General features: G+C 37.7%; 1 protein-coding gene across 7 annotated transcripts in view; it reads left to right on the top strand.

Annotated features, from left to right (window-relative positions):
• Nucleotides 1–12437, top strand: part of MAST4 (microtubule associated serine/threonine kinase family member 4) — a 281672-nt gene that overhangs the window by 160094 nt on the left and 109141 nt on the right. The window contains exon 1 of one of the 7 annotated variants that reach the window (XM_059836516.1): nt 6583–6622. The exons of the other annotated variants lie outside the window; for them this stretch is intronic. Within the exon in view, the coding sequence (XP_059692499.1) occupies nt 6618–6622 (5 nt within the window). The 5' untranslated portion in view covers nt 6583–6617. Of the gene's footprint in view, nt 1–6582; nt 6623–12437 lie in introns of those variants that run through there. 7 annotated transcript variants of the gene reach the window in all.

The raw sequence follows: 12437 nt of genomic DNA, 5'->3' as shown, positions 1-12437 counted from the left end.
TTCATGAACATCAGCCAAGAAGCACGAGTTCCTCAAGGTGAAATAAATTAATCTTTGGCTTTCTCCTCCAAGAGTAGTCTATCTGCTCTGAAGTTATTTTTATGTCCTTTCTTTTCTCTTAACTCTTTTTGTGTCTATGTAATTAACCTTCTAAAACACTTTCCTCAACTCTTTCCCATTTTTCCCATATTAAAACTTATGACAGGTCAGAGGGAGAGCTGTTTCCATTGGAACTTGAAAATGGAAAGCGAAAAACAATTTCATTGCATGTTTAAGTTTTTTGTGATGTAGAAGTGAGTTTTGAGGATTGGTTAAATAAAAGCAGCCCCTTACTCAGTAGATGTCATCTCTTGTGTGCTCAAGTGTGCTATTATAGCTTCAGCTTTTGAAATACTTTACAAAGTTTTCTGTTTTCTGAGCTCTCTGGAGTCACAGCGGAGGAGAAGATTTTTGCTTGTGAGTCATCAGTTTCTTGTTGAGTGCTAGTCTGCTACACGTACATAAACATATTGGTATGTAATGGCATTGCACCAGTGTAAATGAGGGTTCAGCTGAGAACTGCAGGAGCTGCAAAGTTGTCGTCAGTGAGCATGGGGTCCCCTTGAGGTTCTTCACTATTCATTTTCATCCAAGAGGGCTATAGGGATGTGAATTTCTGATTCCATGTGGGGTTTTTTGAGGGGGTGCTAAAGAAGGTGAAATTTTACTTGCCCCCCCACTGATGCAAAGTCAGGGAGAGTAAGGCTGTATTGTTATGATGATGTTTTGTAAAGCTTCTGGAGCATAAAACTTAGTTTTCTTATATAATGAAGATACGGATTACATTTTTAAAAGCTCCCAGGACAAATTTAATTCTTCTATGTGGCTTTGTCTTATCCACATAACTTTTTCAATTTAATTTGGGGCTTGTACTACTTGATATTGTTCTGCAGGAAGATTTAGGTATATATTTTTTAGATCAAGTAGAGCATGGAACAGGAACTTCTGTCTAGTTTATAGGGACAGACGACAGAATTCTAGAAAGCTTACCAAAAATAGAGATCTTTGCTTTAATCCTGTGGGTTTGGGTGGTTTTGTTGTTTTGTTTGGTTTTTTTTTTTTTTTTGGGGGGGGGTGTTCTGTTTTGTTTTGTTTTGTTTTTGGGGGGAGGGGTTGGTGTGTGTGTTTCGTTTTTGTTTTGTTTGTTTGGTTTGGTTTTTTTTAGTTCATGTATAAGGTACATCTTAAGAAAGCAAGGAAGTTCTTTGTGACAGTTATTTTACTGGTAGACCGAAAGCTACAGACACAGAGCTCATCTGAATCATTTTAAATGCCAGTTTGTTGATCTCCTCTCCCTCAACTCTCATAAAAATCCTCCCAAAGTACTTGTGTGCTAGTTTTATTAAATCTTTTGGCCTTTTGGGTTGCATTTTATGTTTACCATTGAATGTTGAATTTTGAATTTAGTATACTAGTCCTTCTGTGCATTTGAGAAGGTAACATGAATTTGAATTTGAAAATTAGAGTAATTTTGGAGTTGTGCTGTAACAGGGGAATGCGCAATCTGAAGACAGTTTTTATTTTTTATTCAAAATACTGCTTGAAAATATGTCTTACAAGTTTGAAAGTTATGCAGTCATAGAAATTACCTGAATGGAGATTTCTTGAATTGCTTTACTGCTTCCTAAAACAGAGAATTAAAATACTGTAGAAGTATTTTCCACTGAGATATTCCCTCATAATAATGCTTACTTTTACCTTAAGTAAGCTGCTCAGCTTACTTAGTGAAGTATTCATTGGCTAATCTATGAATGTTTTTGGTCTTAAACATACAGGTTCTAACACAAATGATCTGGTATAGCCTCATTTTGAGATCAAAGCCTGACATTACTCTGTAGATTTTTCCCCCCCACATTTTTAATTAAAAAAGCCTCACAGCATAAGTTGTTAATACTTACAAAAAATATACTACACCTAAATCCGAAATTGTTGGAATGGAGGGAGTATGACAGGGAGTTCTGTTGGGGCCACACAGAGACTAGGTGAGTTGAGTACTGCATGCTGTGGTTTTAGGAAATCACTGCAGTTCAAGGAGGTGGTTACAATTTGAACAATTGATCTGCATTCCACATATGAAAATAACTCTTAAGGTGTGTCTTGAAATGTACTGGAAGATGGACAGTCTGCTCTCTTCCTGTGCTGTCATACTACAGAGTTGCATACTACAGGCAAGTTACCTGCTAGCAGCCATCATAAGTCGCTGTGTGACTGTTCCTGTTATGTCTTCGCTTTGCCTGTCAGGTGACATATTTGTTAGTAATGACTGAAATGTGCTGCTCTCAGCCTGCGTCTACAATTCAAACTTCTGTAGTATGGCTTCAAAATTGACCTAATCTGATTTGATAAGAATGCATTTAGTACATCTTGAATTCAAGGTCCACTTACTGTCCAAAATGTGACTTTCTGTAATCTCTTGCCAGTCAGTTCTTGCAGATACAGAGAAACTGCTAGGTTAACCTGCCAATTGTCCTATATTTTTCTTTGAAAATTTTGATACGGATGATGATAGTGATATCAGTGGTACACTTTCAGCAGAAATATTTCCTGAGGTAATTCCACCAAAAATCACAAATTCTGCAGTCTTTTTGCAGTACAGTGACAAATTTCAGCTGGTCCTTGTATGAGATCCCAGAGAAAAAAATCCTGCAGCTATATTCTTGAGATGGAAATTCTTAACCTTGCTGCGTGCCAACGCTGCAGCATTATGTTGCATCTGCATCATTTTATCTCACCTTGATAAAAATAGATGCAGAACAGAAAGCAGCGCTGTGTGCATCAGCCTTCCCTACAACACACCGCTCCAGCAGAGGAAATGCTTTGAGACTCTCAAAGATTTTAAGTGAGGAATGCAGAAGAAGGTGTATGTTGGAAACACACTGCTGTCCCTGCAGTGGCTTCATTATCTCTGTTTGTCCTGGATTGCCAAGCAAATTGTATTCTATTTGCCATTTTCTTTTAAGTGGGCAGTTTTCCTTATCCCTTCCATACCCAGTCCTCCCTCCAGGAGACATCTGCTGATAACAGGCTATTGAATGTCACTGCATGACTGATAAGAAGAAGAACTATAACATCCCATCGTGAGATGCTTTGCCCAGAGGGAGGAGCCAAGCATTGCTACCCAGATACAATCTGGAGGTTCTGGAACACCAGCATGGCTTCTCCCCTGGATTTCCCAGAGGAACAGCTACCTCTTCCATTGGATCTTCAGAGGAAGACTACACCCTTCTACAGGATCACTGCTCCAACAGAACCAGACCTGACACTCCAGGAGGACTGCAGCCACCATTCCAACTGGACTGTTACCAACACCCTGACCAGGGTGTCAGGTTGTGTTCTGACTATGTCAGTGTTGTTTTAGTTTACTGCATTGATTATTTTAGCTTTTTATTTTCTTCCCTAATAAAGAACTATTATTCCTGCTCCCATATTTTTGCCTGAGAGCCCCCCTTAATTTCAAATTTATAACAATTCGGAGGGAGGGGGTTTACATTTTCCATTTCAGGGGAGGTTTCTGCCTTCCTTAGCAGACACTTGTCTTTCCAAACCACTACAGTGTTGTACACAACACAACTTGTTTCCACTGCTGTGCTGGCTGAATTGCTTTGCACTGAAAGTTGGTGATCCCTTAGGGTATTTTGCTTTGGTAATTGCTTATTCTTGAGTATTACAGAAGTGATAGATTCACAGCTGTAGAGTTCTGAAAACCTTTTAAAAATGAATGTTGTAGAAAGAAAGTGGTAAATAGGAATGAAAAAGCATGAGACTGTGCCCCCCAGAAGTAGAAATCTTCTCAGTCCTTTTGTTTTTCAAAGATCTTGTTTCTACTCTTGCTTGCAACTAACCATTTCAGAAAGAAAGTACATTTGTAGGTTTCTAGAGGCAAAACCTTGCAGCTGTAAAAGACTGGAGAATGTCACTAAACTGCTGTATTTGAGACTTTACAGTTCTTTCCCTGATGCCAGCTGTGGCTACTTTGCTTTTTATCCATGAGATGTGTCAGTGGTTAGCATAGGGAAGGCCAGTGCTCCTAATCAGAAGAGCTGTTCAGCAAATAGTCTCATAGCTAGTAACAGCAGAGCAATTTCCCTGGATGTTGTGGGAGAGGGATACCTCATGGCATGGTTTGGGGACACAGACTGATCAGCTATCACAGTTTCTCCATCCCTGGTATGAGATGAGATACAGCTGAGCTCTTGTAAGTGTGCAGAGTGAAGGTAGTCCTGAGCATCTCTGAGGAAGCATTTCCACCTACTGCTGGGACACCACTTTTCTTAGAAAGTATTGGAAGGTCCTCCTGGGCTAGAACATAGTGATGGGAAGCAGAAAGCATTGAGGAACCTGATATTGGAACTTGAATATCTCCTGGTAATCCAGCTTTCACACACTAGTGTGTTTGTCAGTTTGTGGTAGCCATTCCCTGTGTAGTGTGGCAATAATGTCATTTTCATATGATTCTGTATATCTTGGGTGTATGTTGTCACATGTGGCTTTGATAAGCAGGATGATGTGCTGAGCTTGTCCTAGAGCAGTCTGATGCTCAAATCCACAGGGCACTCTGTGTCAAACTGCCTCTTAATATTACAGACTGAGAGGGAATGACCCAGACCTGTTAAGTGTTTTTGTAGAATAAGAGTTGCTGTCTTAGAGCAGAATCATGGCACACCCTTTGTTCATGCCAGGAGTGATGTAAGCTACTTTTTCTGCGCTTCAGAAAGAGACCACCAAAACTGGTTGGGCTGTAAAAGAGAAGGCGGTTTGCAGTTAGCAGCTCGAGCACAGTAACACTTCAGCAGAGCAAAATGGTGGGAGGTTAGAGCTTCAGGGTTACCTAGCAAACCATTAGTGTGTCTTACAGCCTAAATGTGTACCTTGAAAGAGGAAAGAAGGGTTTGCTCCAAAAGGACTTCTTGGATGCAAACCCCTATTGCTCTAAGAGGGGTTCTTGGGAGATGACATGATACTGCTTGGCTACAAAGGCAATTTTGCAAATTGATAAAAAAGTAAATGGTGACAGAAACAAGCCTAAACTTTCACACAACAAAAATACTGTAAAAGACATGTCTGTGGGACTGTGAAGTACAGCCACAACACTGGACAGAGTTCTTGTTATGTTTTAGAAGTTATAGACTGGTTGCTGTAGTTTTGTTGGTGAGTATGTAGGAGCACATGATGTTGACTTTGGGAAGGCTGTAAGTGCTGTGTCACTTCCCCAACTGATAAAACCTAGAAATATTTCTAAAAGTTGTTGTAGTACCTGAGAGAAGGGGATGATGGCAAGTGCTGGTGTACATATTTGTCATCTGAAGCCAGTATTTCATTATGAGCAGCCTGGTATGTTCCTCCTTCACCTTTAGCTTCATACTACTGTTTCTTTGCCAAGAGAATATTTAGGCTCTCCCCATGCAGTCTGCCACTGGACCGATGAACTCTGCTCCTCTTGTGAGTATGTAGAAGTGTGCAAGTGTGGATGCTGAGGAACAACAGAATGTAGAATAGGCTGAGATAATCCTTTGTCAGCATTAAGCATGGTTATTACTAAATTTTGCAGAATAGAATTTTTGCATAATTTTAAAAAGATCCAAGCCCTCTACCAAACGAAAGGCAAAGTACTGAGATAAATGAGTGTGATGATTTAAAAGAAACAAACCATAATACATTTTCATAACTCAGGCTCATTAAAATTCATGGTAAATCATGTCCAGATGTGACGGGAGATGGTCAAAGGAAAGGCTGATTGAATGGCGAAGGGGTTTTGAGATAGGTTTGGATTATTTTTATTGCTAGTATAGGGAGAGTGTATATTTTAGTGGTAAGTGCTTACAAGTCTCTTTCGTATCAGGATATTAATATTTCTGCAAACTTACATACAATTATTATTCTGTTATTTATAATGGAATAATAAGGTTGTCTGGTGTCAGAGAAATTAGGGTACTTAGTGGTTTGAACTGTTACTTGACAGCTGAGCGGTTTATCACCTCATTTCTACTATAATAGAGTTTTTCAGAATGCTGGAGGCCTAAAACAGCTTATGTGGGTTGTACTGATCATCTGCTTCTTGGTTTACATAGTTTTGACAGTCTTGGTAACAATTCAGGTGCTGGCTCGAGCTTCCTTGTTAGAGCTGATGTGCACTCTTAGTCCAACAAAAATAAACCAAAATGTGATTGCCTGTCTTAGGAAGTGGAGGGTGAAATTCTGTGACTCACCATGGTGTCCTCCCTGTCTCTTCCTGATGTGCATATCAGAGAGATTTAAGGTCATTTCTTGACTCATCTGAATCCCTTTCAACTTATGCATATATGGTCTTTGCCATATAGGGAGACAGGAATTGTAGAAATCATTCAGTACCTCTGAATCTGCAGAGTGGTCAGCCCAAAGAAGATCTCACTATTACTGTCTACTTCTGTCTTTCCTCCTTTTTTTTTAATATCTGAACATTTGATGGAGGTGTTTCTGGAATTATCTTCACTGCATTCCCAAGAAGTAGAAATATCTTTGCTTTACAGGTGGAGAACTGAAGAGCAAACAGATTAAATAACTAGGTGACACCAGGTCTTAGTCCCTGAGGCACCTTAGCCATGAGGTAATTTTTAGTATTTTGTCCTTAATTTTGAGAATTTTCTGTCATGTTTTTTTAAGTACAACTAACTAAAATAATCTTTACTACTCTTGCAATTCTAGATACTTGCTTTTAATTTTGTTTTTGTAAAGTTCCCTTCTTTCTGTGTAGTTAATTCTACTGCTTCCCGTGGTCTGTTTGGGGACTGTATCATCTGTGTGTCTGATAGTTAACTGTTTAGTAAACCCCACAGACAAAAGAGTATGTGCTGAGTGTAATTATGGTTGTTCAGAAATTCAGATTTAAACCAGAGGTGTGTGCTGACGCACACCTATGATTGTTTATTATTTAGCCTTTTGAGGAGGAGAGCATTAAGGGTGACCTGTAAAGTGATTTAAGGATATTATAAACTTGCAGTGCTGTGTAGTCAGGTCATTGAAATACCAAGGGTAGCATTAATGGGCAGTCCACATAATATTCTTTTAAAGATAATGTTTTCCCTTTCAACTTCTTGTGGACCTGAGTTCCAATTTGCCAGCTTGCACTACATGGGGTGCTCCATCTCACATCGTTATGCTGACAACAGATCCATCACATGGATTAACTGAAGCATGAAGCCAGATGAGTGCAGGGAAGGCTCAGGAAATGCTTGGGTGTATATGTATTGCAAAGCTCTGAATTCTTGGCACCTGGTTTTTATTCACTGTCATTTAAATAATGATTCAAAGAAAATTTTGTATTTAAAATACAGGAGGCAAACAGAGTACTTGCCAGTTCTGGGGAAGAGCCTGTAATGTCCTTGCTCTGAGAGACCTGCTAATTGGGTGACTCATTTAGAAAATTCATCATGTAAATATTACAGCAGATGAAGTTTTCTCTCTCACTAAACTCAGCATTTATATTGAAAAAATGCTTTCCAATTCAGTATCACAGGAGTAGATTTGTTTAGACTTTGAGTGACAGACTTGAGAACTTCGCTGTGCTGACCTCCATGAAAGCGCCCCCGTACCCCAAGAGGTGTTTTAAGAATGAGTAAAGTTACAGCTTATGATGACGTCTTCCCCAAACCTATCAGGATTAAAAGCTATCAAAGAAAACTTGAGTTTGATTTCTTTTCCTTGTTTATTTGACTAAAAATTGAGAATCACTGAAGTCTTGTTACTCAGATCTGTGAGTATGGCACTGGGATGTCCCAGGGAAGAGCTGAACATGAGAAAATAGCTCTGTATAAAGGGTAGCATTTCTGTCGGAGGAGTATGTTGTTTGAGAGTCTTCAAAGCAAAAAGCTGTGGTGGCAAAATAATATGCTCCACTTAACTGCCTTTTGAAGATTGTGGGTTTTGGACTCTGTTTTCCACAATTAGAAATTTATGAACATGAAACAAAACCAGATAAACTTACAAGGGCTGAATAGTATTTTTTTTTAATGTATGTTTCAAACTATTTTATGTACTCTGCTTCCTGTAATAAAGAGAAGTCATGCATGAATATTTTCATCTTTAAAAGGTAAAAAAAGATTGTGTGCTCTAAGTCTGATTTATACAGATTTATTTTATTTCAAAATATCAGAGACAAAATTTTAACTTTCCAGTGGAAAAACCAAAAAAAGCTTTTCCGTTAAAAAAAAAAGGATTTTCTACATTTGAATTAATAAGTATTTTTTTTTCTCAAAAAATGCAGCTTAATTGACTGCAGCTGTGATCCGGAATGGGTGGCAATAGCTAAGTACGTAACTGTTTTAGAAGAATGATTGTGTCCATGTTTTCTTAAGAAATACTTAGGAATTGCACCTTGACCTTTAATAATGCCATTTGCCACGTAGGCTGTTGCTGTTGACTTAAAAAGATGCTTGGTAAAATATGGCTGGATGTGTGTGATGTCAGGAGAACATCTAAGTGTGTAGAGTGGTCTAAACCAGTGCAATGAAATAAGTCTTAAGTGGTGATTGTTTCACATGAGTGCCCAGAACCATGGAAAACTTCATTATGACTTTTTACCTATCTGTCAGATAACATGGTGCCTTCACATCATACACAGTGGTACTGCAGCCACAAAAATCATTAATTAACGACTTGAAAAGATGCTGTGATCCTCTTGGGATGCTCTTAAGTGCTGGCAAAAAGATACTTGAACAATCAAAGTAGGATGGAATAATACTAATACTTTTTAATACAGTATTCGTCTCCCCACCCCTGGCATTTGTGGTAATGAAACCAAGGTTCAAGCATCATGAAAATCATGGAAAATTACAGCATATTTATTAGATGTTTTCTGACTTGCTTACCATGTAAAGGAACACTTTTGAAATTTAGTAATGCTGCTCTGCTTGCCAAGATGAATGAAAATTCAGTGATAAAAATGGGAGATGGTTCTTCTACATTTTCTCATTAGCTGGCTTGCTAAATAAACTCAGAAGGAGAGTTCTCTAGGCAAGAGTAAACAGGCAGCATAGCTGTTAGCATGGTTGGCTCATCCCACTACAGACAGCAAAATGCTGGATTAAAAATAGTGTTGCCTGATATGAATTTTGATGCCTCATGCAGATGATTGACAATATCTTCAACTTCCAAATATATTGTGCATAATTTTAGAACCTTTCAGAAATGGAGGGAGATGCTGGGGCTATTGCTTTTCCTAAATGTGTTTATGTTAGATGATCTATAATAAACTAGATCAGTGGGAGAATTTTTAAAAATATTTTGCACATTACTTCAAAACTGGTTAGAGTAATAATGTTTATGTGTATTTATAAACATAGCTAAGAAAACTTGGGAGCTTGGCAGACATATATTGTACACCCACAAAATATTCTTTTGTACTGTGATTTCTTTAACTTATTTTTACACTGAATCCCAGCGAAAATCCTGTGCAGTCACTAGCGGGTAATAAGCATCAACATCAACCACTAGGGGGAGCATAAGTTCAATTATTGTAATTAACTGTCGTGATAATAATTAATTTGTACATCTTAAGCTCTAAATATACCAGTGAGGTCTTTTAGTTTGACAACCTTTATAAAAGAGGTTGTAGACTTCATCTACCGCTTAGGGCTTTTTTATCCATCCTCTAATGCTTGTTTGAAGTGTGATTATTTTTTTAGTTAGAAAGGCATATAACATACAGTATTTACAGTGATGGAAAATCCCTGTGTTACAATGCATAAGAGAAAATAATTTGAAACTGCTTTTCTGCCTGCCTCTTGCAGTCTGAACCCATAATTCTGTATGTGAGGGGAGGACATGGCAGAATTTGCTGTTCTTACACTCTTGATTCCTCATTATAATCTCTTTCTGTTGTGGAAATGCATACTGAATGACGAAGGTTCTCCAACAGACTTGACCAAGTGAAATAAATATATTTTTTCAAGCTGTAGACTATATTTCAGATTTTAATTTTTTTTTCTTGAATTCCTGATATCTTTTTTGCAGCCTTTGGGAAATGCCACAACTAGCTGCATTGAGCCATTCAGTGCTCAGTAACATCATCTCCTTGGTCACATGAGAGATTTTCCTGCTTGTAGAACTGAGGGGCATTTATTCTTTTATCTATACCTCACATAAAAAACTCTTATTTGGCTATTTATCCATGATAGTACCTAAATAGTTTGCCTGATACCTGCCTTCCAGATTCTGCCATATATATGTATATTATGACTGGGGGGTGGTTTTGTCCTTTGGTATGACTTGATGGCTAGCAAGGTTGTAATGCAAATAAGGCTGCTTTGTCCAATGATAACTTAACCTGTTCATGTGGTTACTTACGTCTTATGTCTTTTTTGCTAGAAAGGGTATCATATTTTTTTCTAGCTCATTGATAGCAGTTTTACTTGTGTTAGATGAAAAACATAACCCTGTATGATCTACTAGGAATGTTTAATGTGCAGTTACCTTTTCAAATCTCTAGGTGAGTTTTAATGTGTCCCTTATGCATAAATTTTTTCTGTTGTGTAGTGAACTTATTACAATATTGTTAGGAGACAGGTGGATTATTTTACAAATTTCTTGATACATAGTCAGCTGAGATGGTTATTGACCAGACTTGAAATCGCACTTGAAACACCTTTTGGGCAAACTGTCTCATGTCATACTAAGTAAGCTACCATACCTGAACTCAGTACTGGAAGCAGCTGATATCCTGTTTGTCCTTTTCAGGGAGTGTTATGGCATGACAGCTTTGTTCAGCCACTGTAATAACTTCCAGCTATTTCAAGACACTTTGAAAATAGCAATAATTGAATGAGCGACTTCACCAGTTCCTTTGTTAGTCATTGGATAATAATTATCTGACTAAATAAACTCAACTAAACCAAAACAAACTTCTCTCAAGGGATATGTTAGCTCAGTTCTGATGTATTGTACTTCTAAGATGTTGATGAAGTGAGAAGCATTTCTTTGTTGCTAAAAGATGTGATTTCATAATCTTCCTAGCCCACAAAAAGAGAGAAGGTGCCTCAAGGTGACCTGGTTTATTTCCTGGTTCACAAATTTACTCGTCTTTTTCAGTATGAGGCCTATGCTTTTAAGATTTAACTAGTCTTAGTATTACTAATGAACTCCTTATTTTCTGTATTGTTGCTGGTGACCTGCATTCAGTGTACATTGTCCTATAAATTTGATGAGACTTGAGCATTCTGTAATGCTTTTGGGCAGTGACTTCTGAAGATTTTCTTATGTTTTGAAAAATTCCAGTGTTTATTAATGTAATTTTCCTTCAGCATGAAGATGGTAGATTAGATAACTTTTGCATTGGAATATTATGTGCAAAATATTGATTTAGTATTGTTACGGCATTGTGGTTTTAAACATGCACTTTCAACTTCCCAAGTAGCATTTTATGGTGGTACTTAAAATCAGTAATCAGAGTTACACAATTAAAAAGTTACTGGAGAAGTATTTTTATTGCTGTTAATTACTGAAGGAAATGTTGACATTTTGAATTTTTTTTCTCATATATCCAATGAGACTTTGCTAAGGATGCTTTTTTTAAGTTTGCTTTTGCAATTGTAATCTTCTTCAAAGCAAGCTTTTCTGCTTTTTGACTTGAGTGATACGATGTTTTCTTGATTTCAAGTGAATATAAAAGGGAAAACTTAATGATCCTTATCACTTGTTTTGTTACATGCTAGCTTATGTAACTCTTTGTGATAAATAAAAGTTGTCACCCAAGTTCTATAGTAAAGCATCTCCTAAGAGATGAAGTTGCAAGCTGCTTGTTGTTTTGCAAGTGGCTGTATAGAGGACAACTTAAGCAGTAAATGCTGTTAAGAACATACTTGCAGGTTCTTAACTTTGTTATTTTATTTCTTTTTCACAGCTGCAGAATTCTGTTTTAGTTGAATACTGAAGGAAAGTTGCTGAATATGCCAATAACATTTTGTTGCAAGAAAATTACAGCTAATTGTCAACTATGCATTTATCAGTATGACATAGATCTGTTCTGTATAATTTGGGGTTTTCATATTTTTAAGACCTCATCATATTTATTAGTCAGGTTTTTTTGTCCAGTTCTACATGACAGAGGTAAGTAAATTGCAGTGGCTTATGGGACATGGCAAAATACATCTCTTGATGCCATGTTTGTAAAGGACAAGCGGCATTATCAGTATTGATAGTGAAAGAGGCTTCAATTTTAGTGACAGCTGCTGAAAAATAAGTGGTCCTGCTGCCCCTGCCTCTCTGCCTGACCCTTCATTCCATCTGTATCCCTTGTATTGGGGCTGGTCCTGGGATGTCCTTCATTGAGCTGGTTCAGCTCACTAAATTCGGAGGGAAGATGTCCTCTTAGATGTCCTCTGTAATACTAATAAGCTTGCAAAACCTCACTCTCCCTTGAGGTCTGT

Source organism: Haemorhous mexicanus, chromosome Z (assembly GCF_027477595.1).
Source record: "Haemorhous mexicanus isolate bHaeMex1 chromosome Z, bHaeMex1.pri, whole genome shotgun sequence".
Classification (NCBI taxonomy): domain Eukaryota; kingdom Metazoa; phylum Chordata; class Aves; order Passeriformes; family Fringillidae; genus Haemorhous; species Haemorhous mexicanus.
This window is presented reverse-complemented; position numbering and strand designations above follow the sequence as displayed.